General features: G+C 43.0%; 3 protein-coding genes across 3 annotated transcripts in view; 2 read left to right on the top strand and 1 right to left on the bottom strand.

Moving 5' to 3' along the window:
• Positions 1-146: 146 nt before the first annotated feature.
• Positions 147-2,760, bottom strand: trim13 (tripartite motif containing 13). The gene is given in 3 exon segments (XM_024010256.2): positions 147-766; positions 769-1,912; positions 2,654-2,760. Coding segments are annotated over 3 exon segments (1,275 nt in total). The 5' UTR covers positions 2,744-2,760; the 3' UTR covers positions 147-725.
• A 777-nt stretch (positions 2,761-3,537) lies between these two features.
• On the top strand, positions 3,538-12,843 carry spryd7b (SPRY domain containing 7b). The gene is given in 6 exon segments (XM_024010285.2): positions 3,538-3,752; positions 3,897-3,925; positions 3,928-4,030; positions 9,630-9,796; positions 10,235-10,337; positions 11,527-12,843. Coding segments are annotated over 6 exon segments (606 nt in total). The 5' UTR covers positions 3,538-3,646; the 3' UTR covers positions 11,625-12,843.
• A 3,220-nt stretch (positions 12,844-16,063) lies between these two features.
• The window catches only part of LOC111979636 (importin subunit alpha-4), a 29,123-nt gene continuing 24,158 nt past the window's right edge, over positions 16,064-21,028 (top strand). The window contains exons 1-2 of the mRNA XM_024010244.3: positions 16,064-16,224; positions 18,461-18,505. Coding sequence (XP_023866012.1) covers positions 16,156-16,224; positions 18,461-18,505 — 114 coding nt within the window. The 5' untranslated portion in view covers positions 16,064-16,155. The remainder of the gene's footprint in view (positions 16,225-18,460; positions 18,506-21,028) is intronic.

A 21,028-nucleotide genomic window follows, 5' to 3' on the forward strand; every position in this document is an offset into this window, starting at 1 on the left:
CGGTATTTCATCTCACATGAGCAGGCGCACCAATTGAGTCTTCACTTATGACCTTGACCGGTAAAGTAGCCTACACGTGCGAAAAAAAGTGCCTCCACAATTTGTGAAATCCCTCAGTCACTCAAAAATAAAGATGACGGAAAAGACCAAATTTATGTTTTATTTGGCAAAAAATGAGTCTGGTGACAGAGGCATTATGACAACTCAACAGATGGTCATTAAAAGTAAGGCAAAAATAAACRACACTCAGACACTTAAACTCGATGTAAATATTAGGCCTATCCTACATAATCTAGCCTGTGGAATGTATAGTAAAACATATCCTGAGGTGACAGACTATGACCTGTGTGATCGATCATATGGCTTGGAGAAGGATGGATGGTGCTACTGGTCAGAGTTGATGCTTAACACTCACCAAAATAGCTGTTCTCAAATAACATTTAATGTACTGCAATAGTGTTTTGATTTAACTTAGTGTTGTATTGTTGTTCTACGTTTAGGAGATATATAGATATATATAAATACATTCACAAAGCATGATACATATGTGCTTGTAAATACTTGATTAGATTTCTAGTGTTTGCTATAAATCTACTTATAGCTTGGACATAGCTTGCTTCAGATCCATGTAGCAAAAATAACACTCGGAAATCTAAAGAAATTTACAACGGATAAGAAATTCGCTAGTTGTGTTTACAAGGCGGTCAAGAAAATCGGCAGGTGTCTTAGAGGTTCAGGATACAGTTCAAAAACGCATCCACCAGGCAACGCAGGCATCCACTACCTCTCCCCAGCACTGCCACGCACCGTGAGCCAGTTCCAGCCATCCAGCCAGCACTGGCAGGTAGGCATGGCCGAGCGAGGAGATTTGGGCTGACACCGCGGTCAGGCTGTCCGGCTGCAGAAGAACCAGGGTGCATAAAAGGCACACAAAAAACACGATGACTTTCCCCAGCGCTCTGCCACCGGAATGCGGGGTCGTTGAGCTATACACGCCACTCTCGTGCGGAACGGAGAGCTTGTCCACATCTTTGAGCTTCATCGAGTCCCAGTTTTTGACGTCGAAATTCCTGACCAGGGGACCGACGTCCATGTCTGTCCGGGAGGGCAGCGGCGTTTCCCGGACAACGCGCAACTTCTCCCTGAACTCCTGCATCTGCTCGAGAAAGCAAAGGGGGTCGGTCACATTCCTGAAGGACTCGGCGATGCTGAGAGCACGCTTCTGCTCCTCCAACGCATCGCTCAATTTATTGATCTCTGGGTCGTAGGCTTGCATCACCACCAACTTCAGCGTCTCGAAATCGGAGAGGATCTCGTTCTTTTTGTGGTCCAGGGCGTTGATCAGTTTGACAAAATAGTCGGTTACTTTCTCTGCGTCCCTGGAAACTAACTGGAGCGCCTTTTTCTTACTGGCTTCCAGCGTCTCCAGGCAGGATAGAATATCCGTGCTGTGCCAGCTCTCCACTCCCTGGAACAGCTCCTCAAATGCGGATTTCTCCTGCTCGTACGCGTCTTCCAGGGCACAGAATGTATGTCCTTTATGGTCGTCAGTTGTTGCACAAAATCCACAAATAAGTTTCAAGTCTGTGGCACAGAATATATTAAGCGGTTGACCACTGTGGTGTTTGCACAGGGCCATCCTGGGTAACACTCTGATCTTGTTGTATTTCTCAACGATTCCACGTAACGAGTAGTTGATCTGGAGGCTGTTTATGCCGTTTTGAGGAGTCTCCTTGCGGCAACTGGGGCATTTGAACGGGGGTCTCCAAACAGCTCCTCGGTTGTTCCCCTCCAGAATCCCCTCCAAGCACTTCTTGCAGAAGCTGTGTGAGCACGGCAGAACTCGGGGGTCCTCAAAGAGACAGCAGCAAATTGGGCAAGTCAGGTCCTCCTCTAGAAGCTCCATGGTGTTCTGAAATAAAATACAGCCAGGATTGAGTGGAGAACAAATCGAAAATAATAGATCAATACACTATCCGTCAGTTAAACATACCCGTTTGTTTAGCTACATCACCCAGCAGCGCAATAATTCACAGGTAGTGATGGTGGAAATGGACATCACTAGAATTACGCATGACAACATTTTGGATAAAACGCACAGACTATCCACTCCAGCGACTGGTGTTAAAATTCAGCCACCCTCAAAAAGGAAAATGAGAGGTGTCGATGTACCCGCGTAAAATATGAAAGTAGAAAGCGCAGTGGAACATCATGCCTAGGTGCATAGACTATTTGGCTACAGTGAAAAACCATTCGCAACGGTCCCTATTTTTTTTCCTATGTTCAACGACCTACTTTCTAGTGTTCACACTAGATGGGTTTTTTCATGAGACGGGATATCACGCAATCACGACACAGCCGTTTCATCCAACTGGTCTATATATAGATGAGATGGTAACGACTAAGTTCCCACTCACTTCAGATTTGACTTCTGCTTTAATGTTAATAGCCCGCTGAAACGTATCCTTAGCAATATAAGCTATGCTGCATAAACACAAACTTCCACCAACGATTACCACTCAGTATAAACAAGTTGCAGTCTATAAATTAGATCACACAAGAGTATGTCCTATTGGCAAGGTATTGAGGATGGTTATGACAGCTTTTGCAAGCGTATAGCAACATGCAACTGGACCAAAAAAAAAACACTTACCAGCTGCTGAGACGCACAGTGCAACGCAATCATGGCGCTTGTTGCTGTGCAGACTTCGCCCTTTCCGGGAGAAAAAATTAACCCTTTCATGGCCACAGCACTACACTAGCGATCCTTCCAGCTCCAAATAGCGCGCACTATAGTACGCGCCTGATACAGTGGCGCGCAGAAAGTAAAAACATCTCAGTGATATTAATGGCAGCGTTTTTTTAAGTACATATTTTTTTATTTTAAAGAACAAGATGCGTTTTATTTTTCAGTAGGAAAAATATAGAGGATCCCTGCAAATTGGAGAGGGGAGGCGGGCTGTTGCTATGCAAAACATTTTTACATCGTGAAAGATTGTCAACCACTAGGTTCTTAGTCACCCGGCTTTTGATCACTGCCTCTATCGCACCATTTGTATACGTCATTATGAACTTGAAGTAACGTTAATCGATTCTTATGTGTGAAGTTTGAACGTCAGGCAATAGTGCATGTAAATTTGCATTGTAATTTTCATCCCCACTGATACCCAGTGCATGGATACAAAGTAGCCTATTGGAAGTGCTCTCAAAAGACTTGGTGATAGGCTACTGAACTGGCTCCCTTTTTAACTGACGACATGTAGGCCTACCCAGCAACAATATTGGTGCTCATTACAGACATTTGCCCCGTTATTTGATAGGAGATGGAATTCCCACTCTACACAAATTTGATCATGCCATGTGTCCCAAGCTTGACACATTGATAACCAATAGCTACTAAGTCACGTGTAAAAAAATATTTTGACCTTGATTTTCTTCCCTTGTTTCCATGCCATCAGGAGCCGCTGCTTTATAAGCAATGTGATTGGACGCATTGGAAAGGCGCGCATATATGGCTCATGACAATGTGGTATGACTGCCACCATGTGTCGCTGTTTCATTATGATGGTAGCTTTTCTCATGAGCTCCTTCAGCTCTTATTGACTTCGTCGGCGTGACCATTTCCGGATAATATTTTAGCACAAGAATGGCTGCACTGTTTACGTGTTGTCTGGGATGCTGCGGAGATGGGGGAACCGGGCATATTCCCCTCAAAGAAATGCCTAACGTTCAGTTAGACACGCATCATATGGGTGAGAGAATCTTTCTGACGGGTCGTTGTTTTAAGCTGTAAATCCTCGAGAGAATGCTGATGGGGTTAGCCTAGCTACTGTCCAGCTGGCTGTTTGACAACGCCGTCGTAAATAAAATACAAATATTGATATGTTCTTGTACAGGCACGGATGTGGTTATCGTGAAGAGTGGCCGGAGGATATGTGGCGCCGGAGGATATGTGGCACCGGGGGTTGCCTCGCCAACGCTCCCCTGCACCAAAACAAGAGTTACTTTGAGTTCAAGATCCAGTCCACAGGTAATGATTGAAGATGAGTCCATGATAACGTTACTGTCCACCTGTCTGTCTTTGTGTTGGAGATAAAATGAATAAGGAACTATGGGGAATGTCTTTTGGTGTGCGCGCATCAGGCAGTGYAGCTTTGGGACGTAACATCGGGAGTTTGTATAATATAATAACTCCCCGAGTTGTAATTCATTCTGGTGGCTGGTGACGGGAAATAACCTTAACTTTACAATATAGCCGGCATCACCAAAAAAAACGGACTGTCAACAAAATATGTATAATCTCTAGAAACTATACTTACCAGATGTAAAGTGAAATGTGTCCCTCGCTATAAAATGGACGTCTGAATCCAACTTTTGTCTTTAGTGAATTTTCGTAACAGGTTAGGATAAGACAGGCCTACAGCTACAATATGACGATGGTCATGGCTATAATGGATCCATCTTTTGACAAATTAACGTCAGATTTTACTTTTCGTAGCAGGTTAGCATCATTAGGTTAGGGTTACCTAAAATACACTTAACGTTATTTTGAAAAAAGCTGGATCCCTTCTAGCCATGACCTATGAAGATAGGATTAAACTGCGTCTCCAATAAAAATCCCCGATCACACTTGTGTGAGATGTCATGGCGACTTTAGTCATCGGGTCTAACGGTCATCTTGCGCTGAACTGCGCATGTGCATGCCTTCAAATTTAAGTCATTTAAGTCAAATCAAAGGCACTCCTTCGATGTTGTTTTTGACAAATTAAAACGTGTCCGTTTTTCACGAGGTTTGAGTAATGGCATGTTCAACTACTTAAGACATTTTCTCGAATTTAGGTTGTGCCTTTTAATGAACAACTATGGAAGAATTTATCATTTCTTATTGACTTTCCAAACCCTGGTCTGTTTGGCCTTGAAGTGTAGGAGGACCTGTTGGACTGTATGTTCTTAGTGTTTTCTGAGCACAATGTGTTCTCTCCCAGGTGCTTGTAAGGGCACAGATGACAGACTGGTAGGATTCCAGTTGAGGTGGTTTAATAACCTTGATTCACATAAAGCAGGAATGGCACAGCACAGAGTATGTGTTAAGGCACTTTAAGGTATGGTTTAAATTGTTTTAACCAAGAGTGTGTGTGGTTCTGAAAAATTAAATACAATCGTAAATGGACGGTATAAGCTTAATACAACTTCCAATTACATGATCTATAAAGAATACGGCTGCAATAGGTTATGTGCTGCACAGGACAATACAGCCTAACAACACGGCTGTGACTTCACTAATGAAAGATCAGATGGGTGCAGCCACACAGCACCACGATCCTCACACAACTGCAAATATATGCACGCACCGAACCAGTCAAAAGGTTAGACACACCTACTCAAGGGTTTTTCTGTATTTTACTATTTTCTATATAATAATAGTGACAATGTCAAAACTATGAAATAACACATGGAATCATGTAGTAACCAAAAAAGCATTAAACAAATCTAAATATGTTTAATATTCTTCAAAGTAGCCACCCTTTGCCTTGATGACAGCTTTGCATACTCTTGGCATTCTCTCAAACAGCTTCACGTGGAATGCTTTCGCAACAGTCTTGAAGGAGTTCCCACATATAATGAGCACTTGTTGCCTGCTTTTCCTTCACTCTGCGGTCCAACTCATCCCAAACCATCTCAATTGGATTGAGGTCGGTTGATTGTGGAGGACAGGTCATCTGATGCAGCACTCCATCACTCTCCTGCTTGGTCAAATAGCCCTTACACAGCCTGGAGGTGTGTTGGGTCATTGTCCTGTTGAAAAACAAATGATAGTCCCACTAAGCTCAAACCAGATGGGATGGTGTACCGCTACAGAATGCTGTGTTAGCCATGCTGTTTAAGTGTGCCTTGAATTCTAAATAAATCACAGACAGCGTCACCAGCACCCCCACACCTCCATGCTTCACGGTGGGAACCACACATGCAGAGATCATCCATTCACTTGCTCTGCGTCTCACAAAGACACGGCGGTTGGTTCTCACAAAGACATGGCGGTTGGAACCAAAATCACAAATTTGGACTCATCAGACCAAAGGACAGATTTCCACCTGTCCAATGTCCATTACTCGTGTTTCTTGGCCCAAGCACGTCTCTTCTTCTTATTGGTGTCCTTTAGTATCAATCAAATGTATTTATAACGCCCTTCTTACATCAGCTGATGTCACAAAGTGCTGTACAGAAACCCAGCCTAAAACCCCAAACAGCAAGCAATGCAGGTGTAGAAGCACGGTGGCTTGGAAAAACTCCCTAGAAAGGCCAGTAGTGGTTTCTTTGCAGCAATTCGACCATGAAGGCCTGATTCACGTAGTCTCCTCTGAACAGTTGATAATGAGTAGTCTGTTACTTGAATTCTGAAGCATTTATTTAGGCTGCAATTTCTGAGGCTGGTAACTCTAATGAACTTATCCTCTGCAGCAGAAGTAACTCTGGGTCTTCCTTTCCTGTGGCTGTTTTCATGAGAGCCAGTTTCATCATAGTGCTTGATGGTTTTTGCGACTGCACTTGAAGAAACTTTCAAAGTTCTTGAAATGTTCCATATTGACGGACCTTCATGTCTTAAAGTAATGATGGACTGTAGTTTCTCTTAGCTTATTTGAGCTGTTCTTGCCATAATATGGACTTGGTATTTTACCACATAGGCTTATCTTCTGTATACCACCACTACCTTGTCACAACACAACTAACTGGCTCAAACGCATTAAGAAGGAAAGAAATTCCACAAATTAACTTTGAACAAGGCACACCAATTAATTGAAATGCATTCCAGGTGACTACCTCATGAAGCTGGTTGAGAGAATGCCAAGAGTGTGCAAAGCTGTCATCAAGGTAAAGGGAGGTTACTTTGAAGAATCTCAAATATAAATAGATTTAGATTTGTTTAACACTTTTTTTGTTTACTACATGAWTCCATGTGTTATTTCATAGTTTTGATGTCTTCACTATTGTACAATGTAGAAAATAGTAAAAAATGAAGAACCCTTCAATGAGTAGGTGTCCATACACTGGTACTGTATGTATATATATCTCCACAAGGCTCATAACTAACAACATACCCACATAATCTGCACCGTATACAACCACAGGGCATATAACGAGGCGTGGACATTTTACTATACAATTAAATGCTAAATGTCTGAAATGAGAAGACACAAACGGGGTTAGCAAGCGTACAGTTGCTAGCTTGTGGTAAAAACACAAATTTGCATAAAAATTAGGAGTGCATCCATAACACATGAAGCGTAAGAAATATGAACTCACATTTYTGAAGGACGCACACTGATCTTGGCTAAAACAAAGAATGCTAACTAAAGATTGCTGGAATTTATCACTTGGCTTGTGTACTTTCTCTACACTGAACAAAAATACAAACACAACATGTAAAGTTTTGGTCCCATGTTTCATGAGCTGAAATAAAAGATCCCAAAAGTTTTCCATCCACACAAAAAGCTTATTTCTATAGAATTTTGTGTACAATTTTTTTTTACATCCCTGTTGGTATTTCTCCTTTGCCAAGATAATTCATCCACCTGATAGGTGTGGCATATGAAGAAGCTGATTAAACAGCATGATCATTACACAGGTGCACCTTGTGCTGGGGACAATAAAAGGCCACTCTAAAATGTGCAGTTAATGCCACACAACAGTTTTGAGGGAGTGTGCAATTAACATGCTGGCTGCAGGAATGTCCACCAGAACTGTTGCCAGAGAATTGAATGTGAAATTCTCTACAATCTCGTGTTCTCCAATGTCGTTTGAGAGAATTTGACAGTACGTCCAACCGGCCTCACAAACGCAGACCATGTGTAATGACGCCAGSCCAGGACCTCCACATCCTGCTTCTTTACCTGTGGGATTGTCTGAGACCAGCCACACAGAAAGCCGATGAAACTGAGGAGTATTTCTGTCTCTAATAAAGCCTTTTTGTGGGGAAAAACGTATTCTGATTGATTGGCTGGTCCTGACTCCCCAGTGGGTGGGCCTATGCCCACCCATGGCTGCGCCTCTGCCCAGTTGTGTGAAAATCATAGATTAGGGCCTAGTTATTTCAATTGACTGATTTCCTTATATGAACTGTAACTCAGTAAAATTGTTGGATGTTGAGTTTTTTTAWATTTTTGTTCAGTTAATTATTTCTCAGAGATCGCCCAGCGTGCATCTACTTCACATCACCGGTGGGTGGCGCTACAGCTCTCCTATGATGAACTCATATGTATTCTCCATAGTCTTTCATACAGGTGTGTTTCGCAAGCATTCCCGGAAGTCTCTCTCAGATTATAGCTAACCCTATTCCAAACTGTAACCTAATTCTCTTAACCTGAATCTAAGTCACTTCCTGTCATAGCTTTATACCACATAGTCAAAACCCTGCTTCCGCTAGATGGCTCTATTATCCTTACGTCGTTTGTCATTTGTATTAAACCAGACAGGAAGAGGCAACGCGAAAGGGTTTACCCTGCCCAAAAACTGTCCACGAAGTGAGGATTTTTTTGTATGGAGGTCAATGAGTATCGATCTTGGTCAACAAATTGAATTTCTAATTTGGCACCTGAGGCTTATTTGATCAAATATAAGTTATGTAATGGTTAGGTTGTTATGAAGGTACTAATAAGTGGACGCACGTGGCATTTCGGCAACGTTGTGCTGTTCACACTTATCTGCCCTCTCATTGGCTATAATGGTCCCACCTGGTGTTGCTTCTCGCCTGCCTTTGAGGACATGTATTTATATTGTTAGTGTTCACTCGACCATCTTGTTAATATAATAGATCATCTTTTATTAAACTGCACGGCTGGTAATACACTTGTCCCCCGGCGACCGGTTCGTACATAAAACATCCTCCATTCAGGCTGGAGAAGTAGTTTAATTTAATGGTCCGCCGGCTTAAAAAAGCTGGGAAATTATGCATACCGTTTTAACAAAACACATTTTTTCACCACAATGCTAGAGTGGCTAATGCTACTTGCTGCGCATCGCATTCATCCTGGGGTAAACAAACTGCTTCAACCTGATTGGCTGCATTGGAATATTGTGTTTTGTTAAGACAGTATGCATATTAACCATTTTTAGGCCATTAAATCAGGTTAAGGAGGAAAATGACGCCTTTGCAGCCTGAATGGATGATGTTTTATGTACGAACAGGTCGCAGGGAACACGAGTGTATTACCAGCTCTGCAGTTTAATGCAGGACGTCGATGACAAACGACGTAAGGATAATAGCGCCATCTGGCGGAATCAGGGCTACAGGCAGAGGAGATTCCCCTCGGTCCACTCCAGTGGTTATAGGATTTACAGTACACACCCTCTACTGGGGGTACGTGTGGGTAGAAGTCTACATACTTACTGTCCAGAACTGCACCAGCCTGGTTACACACCAACCATAGTTGCTGGAAGCTATACTGGAAAGCAAAAAAAGCCAGTCAAAGCTAGCCAAAACATTGACTAGAAGGAATGCTCTCCTCGTAGTCAAAATGACCATATGCCAATATAGTTCCACCTCTGAACTTCAAGTAAAATGGTTTGAAGACCAGCACTGTACGGTTTGTGTTGGCAAGCTTGTTTTTAAATGTTCTGACATCTGTGTGCAGGTATATGGGGGATAGGTGTGGCAACTCAGAAGGTGAACCTGAACCAGGTCCCCATGGGGCAGGACATCAACAGCCTTGTCCTGAGGCATGATGGCTCGATGTATCACAACAACGAGGAGAAGAACCGCCTCCCTGCCAATAGCCTTCCACAGGAGGGGGACATTGTGGTGAGTGGACTGGTCTGGTAGAGCGCAACTAAGCTGGTTTTATACATACACTCAAGGTCTTTATTAAAGCGTTAATGAACATGCTCTATAACATCTCAAACAAAGCAAGGAAAGCACATGGCATAATTGACACAGCAATATTATTATCTTCTGATAAACAAAAGGCAGTCCAACACCAAATGCCTGGGCAAAGAAAGGAATGCGACAAACTTACTTGCTCAGTAACGCATCCAGGTTATACAAATAAAGAACCATTAGTCTTTAGCTTTAAACTACACAATAAACACGTTCTCCAAACACTACACAGTCATGCTTGCAGTCAGAGCGGAAGAGGTGAAGTGGGTGGGTCCACTCCTGTCAAGCTGTCTCTGCACAGGCTAAGGGGAAATTCAGTCAGAAGGTGTACAGGGAATCTAATCAGTTGTTTTTTTGTCTCAGGGCATCACATACGACCATGTGGAGCTGAATCTCTATCTGAATGGGAAGAATATGCACTGTCCAGCTTCAGGGATCAGAGGCACCGTGTTCCCAGTGGTTTATGGTGAGTGTGTGTGTGTGTGTACACAGCTGCATGCACAGGGACATTCATGGTCCAAACATACCAAGACAGTCGTGAAGAGGGCACGACAAAACCTTTTCCCCCTCAGGAGACTGAAAAGATTTGACATGGGTCTCCAGATCCTTAAAAGGTTCTACAGCTGCACCACCGAGAGCGTCCTGACCTGTTGCATCACCGCCTGGTATGGCAACTGCTCGGCATCTGACCGTAAGGCGCTACAGAGCGTAGTGCGAACGGTACAGTACATCACTGGGGCCAACCTTCCTGCCATCCAGGACCTATATAATAGACAGTGTCAGAGGAAAGCCCATAAAATTGTCAGAGACTTCAGTCACAGTATAGATTGTTTTCTCTGCTACCGCACAGCAAGTGGTACTGGATTGCCAAGTCCAAAAGGCTCCTCAACAGCTTCTACCCCCAAGCCATAAGACTGCTGAACAATTAATCAAATCGCCACTGGACAATTTACATTGACCCACCCATCTCTTTTGTACACTGCTGCTACTCGCTGTTTATTATCTGTGCATGGTCACTTCACCCCTACCTACATGTACACATTACCTCAACTAACCTGTAGCCTCGTTATTCTTATTGTGTTACTTTTTATTATTACTTTTTACTTCAGTGTACTTGGTAAATATTTTCTTAACTCTTCCTGAACTGCACTGTTGGTTAAGGGCTTGTAAGTAAGCATTTCACGGTCAAGTCTACACTTGTATTCAGAGCATGTGACATGTTGATATGAATCTTACTTTCTCAGGAGGGAAAACCACCAATATCAAAGTTTTATTCATATTTTATTATTTCTCTTAACTTGTATTAACATAATATATATTAACACTTGCTCTCCATTTTGTTAATTCCCAGTGGGAAAAAAACAGGCTCAAACGCCTAGTAAATCTGCCCCAAAATTATTTATGGTGGTTCTATTTTTCTGCCACAAGAGGGCAGTAAGTACAAAGCTGAAACTGACAGCCTTCCTTTTGGTAGCATACGATGTTAAGGTAATTTAATACTACTGTTTATTTGTTGTTGCACACAGGATTTCCCATGTGGTTACTAACGATGAAGTGCTAAATTGAGATCCAGTCAGTGAGTTATACCTGCTAAAGTATCCTCATGAAACCCTGACTTGAACCCATGTTGATTTGATCTTTCTCTTCTGTCCCAGTGGATGACAGCGCCATCTTAGACTGCCAGTTCAGTGACTTCTACCATACGGCGCCGCAAGGCTTTGAGAAGATTCTGTTTGAGCAGCAGATTTTCTGACCAGCACCTCCTTATACCTCCAGGCCTTTACACACACACACACACACACACACACACACACACACACACACACAACCCTCAGTGCTCCTTGTTGCTCTGCAGAGATCTGTGACCCTTACCCTCGTTCCATCTGGTTTGAGTGTCCCTCTGTATGTGTTCTGGTTACTCTGCTTTAAAGCTGTTCTGGGTCCAGTTGGTTTAGCTCTTGGTTGATGCCAACACTGGAACAGTAAGAAAATGGATCCCAAGTCAGCAGTGAAGGGCATTGAGTAGCCAAAGTGGTGTGTGTGTGTGTGTGTGCATTTGCAGCTGAAAGACAGTCAAGTTAGTCAATATTGCTTTGCTTCAGTTGTAATCATCCTGCATTGCCACAATTTGTTATGGTTGCTGCTTCTTTCTGAAAAGAGTTTAAACAATGTTTAGGTGTTGAGTCTGACAGTATTGTTGTGCAATCACTACACATGTCCATTGGTCTGGACCAGAAGCCATGTTGAGTGTTCTTTACTGCTACCTATGTATGGTTTGATTATGGAATCTCAATGAACTCTTAATGCCATATTGATATGTGGGGGCATACACCCCAAAATATATATACACATTTTATTTGTTTATAGCTGACACTAATGTTCAATGTTTTGTTTCCCTAATAATTGATATTGATTTAGTTATCCGTATTTAGAGTTTTCATATTTTGATCATGATCTGTCATTAAAAGTAATTTGTCACGGCTCTGATGGTTATTCCAAATTGGGGTTGGGTAGGTTACTTTTTGAATGTAATCCTTTACAGTTACTAGTTACCCGTCAAATTCTAGTCAGAGTAATAACTTTTGGATTGCCCAAACTCCGTAACGTATTCTGATTACATTTGGATTACATTCCATTTAAGAGGTGTTAGAAAATGTGAAAGTAATCCAAGAAGTAATCTAGTTTTTCTAAATTCTGTGATTTTATGACAGTTTTGCTGTTAATGTAACTGATTAGTATTTTTTGGGCGRTTATCAGATTACATGTAATCAGTTACTCCCCAACCCTGTATTTGTGGATGTGACATTGTCCTACCCTATTTTATTTCAACCATCAGATGACCACATTTCTCCTTTTGAAGTGTGAAACGCTTGTTTTAGTTTGCACTAATGAGATGTATGTTGAATATTAACCCACATCTGAATACTTATTGTTGAATACAATAAAGAAACTGTTGTCTCTAGAAGCATTAACTATTTTGGAACTCATTGGTTTAATAGTATGTGGGGGGGTATTGTGTTTGTTTTAGAGAAGGTTAAAAACATTCAGCTTAAACAAATTGTGGCTAAGCTTTTGGCACAACACCTAAGGGTGCTTTCACACTTGGTCACTTTCTGACAATTTTTGTGAACTCAGTGCGGTCTTTATTCCTACACTACACACTAGACTACTGCAACACCCTTTCCCCTGCCATAAACCCTGACACACTAGACTACTGTAACACCCTTAACCCTGCCATAAACCCTGTCACACTTAGACCCTACATGCAAACACCCTTTCCCCTGCCATCAAACCCTGACACAACCCGTAGGACTACACTGTAACACCCTTAAACCCTGCCATAAACCCCTGTCGACCATCTAGACTACCGAAACACCCTTTCCCCTGCCATAAACCCTGACACACTCAGACTACTGTAACACCCTTTCCCCTGCCACTAACACCCTTGATCCACCACTGACTGACTCTGCCGAATCCACACCCTTTCCCCGCTCATCAAACCCTGACACACTAGACTACTGCAACACCCTCTTCTCCACCTCAGCCATCACAACCCTCGACCACACTAGACTACTGCAACACCCTTTCCCCTGCCATAAACCCTGACACACTAGACTACTGCAACACCCTTTCCCCTGCCATAAACCCTGACATTGTTGCCACAAAAGAGAAGCTGATCTGCAGTTTTGCGGATTTTTTGTTGTTGCTGTTTTTGGATATTGATTAGTGATTGTCAAGGATGTTTTTAGTTCAGATTATTTGTTTGCAATATGTGATATAAAGGCTAAGAGAGCTTTAAGCTATTATTTGATTGTGGGGTTTGAATAGTGTGAGTAGACAACAGATTTGGTGAGAATCACAACAGGGCACAAAATCTATTCTTGCTCTTAAAGGAGCAGTAGCCTACCTTGGGTGTACAATTTTCAATTACAGCATAATTTATTTTGCAGTTATTCTATTGGTTACAGAATAAATAGCAATCAAATGTTAATAGTAACTACGGATTACAATTATTATGTCTCATATTTTAACTAAATGCAGTCTATTAGCTTCCAAAATGTAAGTAGGTATATCTAGCTTGTCCTACACTTTGTTAAAACACAGAGTGCATGTTGGAAAAGGATATTGGTTCCTTTCTAAATAGTTGAAGTGAACTGGCAAAAGAGTTGAGTCCTCATTTAAAGGCAAGGGCAGTATGAATACAAAGTGAACTGAGTTATTTAGCTTTTTCTTTACCCCAGAGTTCACTTTAAAGAGGACTGACAATGTGAAAACACCATAAGGCATGCTTTGATAAAGGAATCATACAAACCTTGCCATGCATTTCATAATGGAGATGGTTTTTTATAGAACTACATATATATTTTTTATTGTTTTCCCCTTTTCACAATTTGATGTGAATAGTAAGCACACAAACGAACACTGTTTTGTTAGCACAGACTGGAATATGTTCGGGATTCATCCAATGTCATTGAGGAGTATACCACCTCAGTCATCGGCTTCATAAATAAGTGCGTCGACGACGTCGTCCCCACAGTGACAATATGTACATATCCCAACCAGAAGCCATGGATTACAGGCAACATCCGCATCAAGCTAAAGGCTAGAGCTGCCGCTTTCAAGGAGCGGGACACTAATCCGGACGCTTATAAGAAATCCCGCTATGCCCTCAGACGAACCATCAAACAAGCAAAGCGTCAATACAGGATTAAGATTGAATCCTACTACACCAGCTCTGACGCTCGTCGGATGTGGCAGGGCTTGAAAACTACTACGGACTACAAAGGGAAACCCAGACGCGAGCTGCCCAGTGCTGCGACCCTACCAGACGAGCTAAATGCCTTTTATGCGTGGACCAACTGGCAAGTGTCTTCACTGACATTTTCAACCTCTCCCTGACCCAATCTGTAATAGCTACATGTTTCAAGCAGACCAGCATAGTCCCTGTGCCCAAGGAAGCGAAGGTAACCTGCCTAAATGATTACCGCCCCGTAGCACTCACGTCGGTAGCCATGAAGTGCTTTGAAAGGCTGGTCATGGCTGACATCAACAGCATCCTCCCGAATACCCTAGACCCACTCCAATTGCATACCGCCCCAACAGATCCACAGATGATGCAATCTTAATCGCACTCCACACTGCCCTTTCCCACCTGGACAAAAGGAACACCTATGTGAGAATGCTGCTCATTGACTACAACTCAGCGTTCAACACCATAGTGTCGATGAAGCTCATCACTAAGCTAAGGACCCTGGGACTAATCACCTTCTTCTGCAACTGGATCCTGGACTTCCGCCCCCAGGTGGTAAGGGTAGGCAACAACATGTCTGCCACGCTGATCCTCAACACTGGGGCCCCTCAGGGGTATGTACTTAGTCCCCTCCTGTACTCCCTGTTCACCCACGGCAGCGTGGCCAAACACGACTCCAACACCATCATTACGTTTGCTGACGACACAACAGTGGTAGGCCTGATCACCGACAACGATGAGACAGCCTATAGGGAAGAGCTCAGAGAACTGGCAGTGTGGTGCCAGGACAACAACCTCTCCCTCAATGTGAGCAAGACAAATGAGCTGATCGTGGACTACAGGAAAAGGTGGGCCAAACACGCCTCCATTAACATTGACTGGGCCGTAGTGGAGCAGGTCGAGAGTTTCAAGTTCCTTGGTGTCCACATCACTAACAAACTATCATGGTCCAAACACAGTGTACCCCGCACACTGACTCAGTACTGGTACCCCCTGTATATACAGTAGCCTCGTTATTTTAATTGTATTGTGTTTATTTGGTAAATATGTTCTTAGCTCTTCTTGAACTGCACTGTTGGTTAAGGGCTTGTAAGTAAGCATTTCACGGTAAGGTCTACCTACACTTGTTGTATTCGGCAAATAAAGTGACAAATAAAGTTTGATTTGATTTTGATTTTATTCACAGGCCTCTTACTGATGCCTTTATGACACCGTGTACCATGTAGTGAATAGGTCAAAATCCTGATGGGAAAATATTTATTGGCTAAGCCAAGGTACATGATTTACTGAGGTGTCTGCAGATTTTCAAAATGTTTAAAATTAATGATATTTTAAAAATAACCATGGTGATGGCCTTGGGCGCCATTTCTAAAACATCCCATCAAAAATAGGATAGCCCGTCACCGAGCTCCTCCCTCATACTACCGATCTGAATTACCTCTAGTCGCCTCTCTGTACTCAGCAGTATATTTACAGTGCTCTGCCTTTCACTGGAGATCAAACGCCGGAGTACTCACGAACCAAGCAAACAGACATGGCAGAAAACGCCGACTTGGATAACCACCGTATCAAGAGCTTCAAAAACAAGGGACGCGATGTCGAGGTATGATGCATTTGGATAGAGCGGTTTACCAGTGATTCGTGTTGGATTTTACTTTAGACACCGGCTATCTTCACCGGCCTTGTCTGACAAGCTTTTGATGAAGCCTTGTTAGCAAACTAGCTAGCTTGCAAGCAAAGTAAGCTAGCAATGTGCTCAGACGGCTTCGCTAACGACGAACTATTACGTAGCTGATTACCTTAGCAGTTAACTTAGCTACCACCTGTTTTGAAAGCAGAATATAGTTGACAGCCCAACTCGCCAAATCCAAAGACGGTAGTTAGCAAAAGCATGTATTAGCTACATAGACTAACTAACTGAACCCTGTTCAGAACTTACAGTAGCTCGATATCTTTTTTGGTTAGTACCATTGCCTTGTCCAACAATAATGAGCTATCCAACGTTAACTGTGACCAGCTAAAATAGGCATTTTTGAACGACTGCCCGTGCAGTAAATGATCTTATAGTTGTTTATATAAGCTAGTTAGCTAGTTCGGGTAATATGTCGATTGAATTATTATGTTAGGACTGCATGCTAACGTTATTAACTTGAATCGGTTTACTTGCTAATTCCACCACACACACCAACTTTTTATTCTCATAATGTTAGGTCGTTATCTTATGGCTGTCAATGTTAATGCTGTCAATGTTAACTATGGCATACTGACTTCACGTATTTATATTGGTTAGCTATGGTATCTTTGACAATAACTGTTCTATATCTTTACAGAGTTATACAAATAGTCATCTTTCAGACATCCCCAGTGTATGAAGGTTCCCATTGGAACGAGTTTTCTAAATAGTAGATGAAGTTAGGAGTTGATTTGTCTTTGGGTGCCATCTAAAACCATGGGATGTGGACCAGTCCCATAAGTGGTTGTTTTGAAACCGCAAGCTAACGCTACAAACACATGGCTACTATGATGGACAGGCAGACATTGCAAAGTGCGTCACTAGGGCTATTTTTGGCATCCTAGATGTCTAGCTTGGGTTCTCCCAGGAGGTACAACCTGATCTGGGGCCTAGTGGAGGGGCCAGGAGGTAGAATAAGCCCTAAGAAGCACTGATCTGGGACCAGAGAGTTGTGTGTTCCTGCAATGGTTGATTACTGAAACAATTTGGCACACACTCTCTAGTAGTGGGGTGGGCAGTGGGAAAATAATTCATTGGGGTTTGGTCGAGGTTAAAGTTTCCCATAGCCACAGATCTAGGATGAGTTTGGTTAACCCAAATCCTGACCTTAACCACTAGGATGATCTGACCCTGCTCTAGCAGAAGGGGAAACTTTGGCCAATTCCTCCCAGTTCAACTGTCTCTCACTAAACAGCCTTATGGGACATCATGTGAGATGCAGCCAGCATTACTTATCAAATATCTGCTTTGCTCTGTAAAGTCTAACATGTTTGGACTTGCTCATTCAGTGTTGTGGCTTTGGACTTAATTGTTCATCCCAGGTCACTGTATCCAGGGGGGAACACTCACCGTTGGCTCAGGACACTGCCCGCTGGTCAAGYTATGTTTAGTCTACAGCCTAATATATGAATAAACTAATCATTGTCTTTAATCTGAATCCAGATTAGATTAATCAGATGTGTTAGTGCTTGGCTAGAACAAAAGCCTGCATCGACCCACATTGGCCCTCTGCTGATGTAGTCGATGCTCACACCGATGCCCTGACTGGGACACTGTCTGGTTGTTAGAGAGAGGAGAAGGTGTCTCACTCAGGTTCTCTGCACCTCAGCCTCCCTAGACAGGGGTAAGACCAGACCAAGGCAGTGTATGATGTTACTGACCCACGTGACGTAAGGGGCTATTTAGGATGGCAATATGAACCGCAGCGAAAGTCACAAGATCTGAGACCAGCTCACAGCAATGAGTGGACTACGAACACACCGGTTAGGGCTCGGAATTGGCAGGGACCTCACGATACGATATTATCATGATACTTAGGTGCCGATGCGATTCTATTCCGATTCAATGTTTCAAACACATTTCTCACCATATCTCTGCTGCAGAGGGACACGCTCACTAATACTGGTACACAAACACATTGATTAACCCGAACCGTAACCACATCCAGTGGTGTTACTGTTATGGTGTTAGCCTATAGTTTACATATTAGTCCCCTCAATTCCTATGTTCTGACCTGAGTCCAGAGAGATGTTATGAATAACTCTCCTTAAAAATGTTTTTATAAATGAATGATTCTCTTTCTCATATTGCTTCGTTTGTGTTCCAGACTATGAGAAGACATCGAAATGACGTGACAGTGGAACTGAGAAAGGTGAGTGAAGAAGCCTGATTTTAGTATTTTTGGTGACGCACGACTCTGTGCTTCTACTGCTCTCTATATTAATGTATTAGTATTCACCTCTCTGCTTACACAGACCTTTAAACAGGCTGTTTCTTTCTCACCCGGTGTCTTGCCCCAGACAGACTGGTATTCCTCTCCGTCCATACATATGTCATGCAAAAAAATGCTAATTAATGACTTAAAAATCATACAATGTGATTTTCTGGATTTTTGTTTTCGATTCCGTCTCTCACAGTTGAAGTGTACCTATGATAAGAATTACAGACCTCTACATGCTTTGTAAGTAGGAAAACCTGCAAAATCGGCAGTGTATCAAATACTTGTTCTCCCCACTGTATATAGTCAAAAATAATATCCAGATATGTAACTGTATAAATTCCCCCCCCACCCATCACTGACTCCCGGGGATCTCATGGGAATCCCAGTTTGGATGGAGCCCTTGACCATAACTGACCCCTGAAACTGTTAGCCCAATTCTTATTCACCTTAGTCATTCAGCCACTCCCTCCACATCACCTTGATCTGCAGACCTGTGTACTGTATCTGTATACTCTATCAGACTTAGTGATGAGCACTAACACACTACATCCTAGGGATTAACAGAGATTTAAAATGATTTTCAGATGTAATCTATCCTGAGATGCTTGGTGTGCTTGCCTGTTAAAAGGCGCTACATGGTCAATCTGACGCCTGCATTGGCCTTGCAGCATTTACAGTGATACGGCTTCTGCAGAAGTCAGGGCATTCGTACACTACATGATCAAAATTATGTGGACACCTGCTCTTCGAACATCTCATTCCAAAATCACAGGCATTAGTATGGAGTTTGTCCCCCCTTTGCTGCTATAACAGCCTCTACTCTTCTGGGAAGGCTTTCCACGAGATGTTGGAACATTGCTGCAGGGACTTGCTTCCATTCAGCCACAACAGCATCAGTGAGGTCGGGCACTGATGTTGGACAATTAGGCCTGGCTCGCAGTTGGCGTTCCAATTCATCCCAAAGGTATTTGATGTGATTGAGGTCAGGGCTCTGTGCAGACCAGTCAAGTTCTTCCACACTGATCTCGACAAACCTTCCCCAAACTGTTGCCACAAAGTTGGAAGCACAGAATCGTCTAGAATGTCATTGTATACTGTAGCATTAAGATTTCCCTTCACTGGAACTAAGGAGCCAAGCCCTAACCATGGAAAACAGCCCCAGACCATTATTCCTCCTCCACCAAACTTTACAGTTGGCACTATGCATTCGGGCAGGTAATGCTCTCCTGGCATCCGCCAAACCCAGATTCGTCCATCAGACTGCCAGATGGTGAAGTGTGATTCATCACTCCAGAGAACCTGTTTCCACTGCTCCAGAGTCCAATGACGGCGAGCGTTACACCACTCCAGCCAACGCTTGGCATTGCACATGGTGATCTTAGGCTTGTGTGCAGTGCAGCTGCTCGGCCATGGAAACCCATTTCATAAAGCTCCCGATAAACAGTTCTTGTGCTGACGTTGCTTCCAGAGGCAGTTTGGAACTCAGTAGTGAGTGTTACAACAGAGGACAGACAATTTTTACGCGCTTCAGCACTCGGTGGTCCCGTTCTGAGCTTGTGTGGCCTACCACTTAGAGGCTGAGCCGTTGTTGCTCCTAGACGTTTCCACTTCCCAATAACAGCACTTACAGTTAACCGGGCAGCTCTAGCAGGGCAGAAATTTGACAAACTGACTTGTTGGAAAGGTGGCATCCTATTACACTGCCACGTTGAAAGTCACTGAGCTCTTCAGTAAAGCCATTCTACTGCCAGTGTTTGTCTATGGAGGTTGCTTGGCTCTGTGCACAATTTTATATACCTGTCAGCAACGGGTGTGGCTGAAATAGCCCAATCCACTAATTTGAAGGGGTGTCCACATACTTTTGTATATACAGTACCAGTCAAAAGTTTGGACACCTACTCATTCAAGGGTTTTTCTTTATTTTTACTATTTGCAGAATGGAATAATAGTGAAGACATAACTATGAAATAACACACGGAATCATGTAGTAACTAAAACAAAATATATTTTGTATTTGAGATTCTTCAAAGTAGCCACCCTTTGCCTTAATGACAGCTTTGCACACTCTTGGCATTCTCTCAAACCGCTTCACGAGGAATACTTTTCCAACAGTCTTGAAGGAGTTCCCACATATTCTGAGCACTTGTTGGCTGATTTTCCTTCACTCCAACATATCCCAAACCATTTCAATTGGGTTGATGTTGGCTGATTGTGGAGGCCAGGTCATCTGATGCAGCACTCCATTACTCTCCTGCTTGGTCAAATAGCCCTTACACAGCCTGGAGGTGTTTTGGGTCATTGTCCTGTTGAGAAACAAATGATAGTCCCACTAAGCTCAAAYYAGATGYGATGGCGTATCGCTGCAGAATGCTGTGGTAGCCATGCTGGTTAAGTGTGCCTTGAATTCTAAATAAATCACCTACAGTGTCACCAGCGAAGCGCCATCACACCTCC

The sequence above is a fragment of the Salvelinus sp. IW2-2015 genome, linkage group LG2, assembly GCF_002910315.2.
Source record: "Salvelinus sp. IW2-2015 linkage group LG2, ASM291031v2, whole genome shotgun sequence".
Lineage (NCBI taxonomy): Eukaryota > Metazoa > Chordata > Actinopteri > Salmoniformes > Salmonidae > Salvelinus > Salvelinus sp. IW2-2015.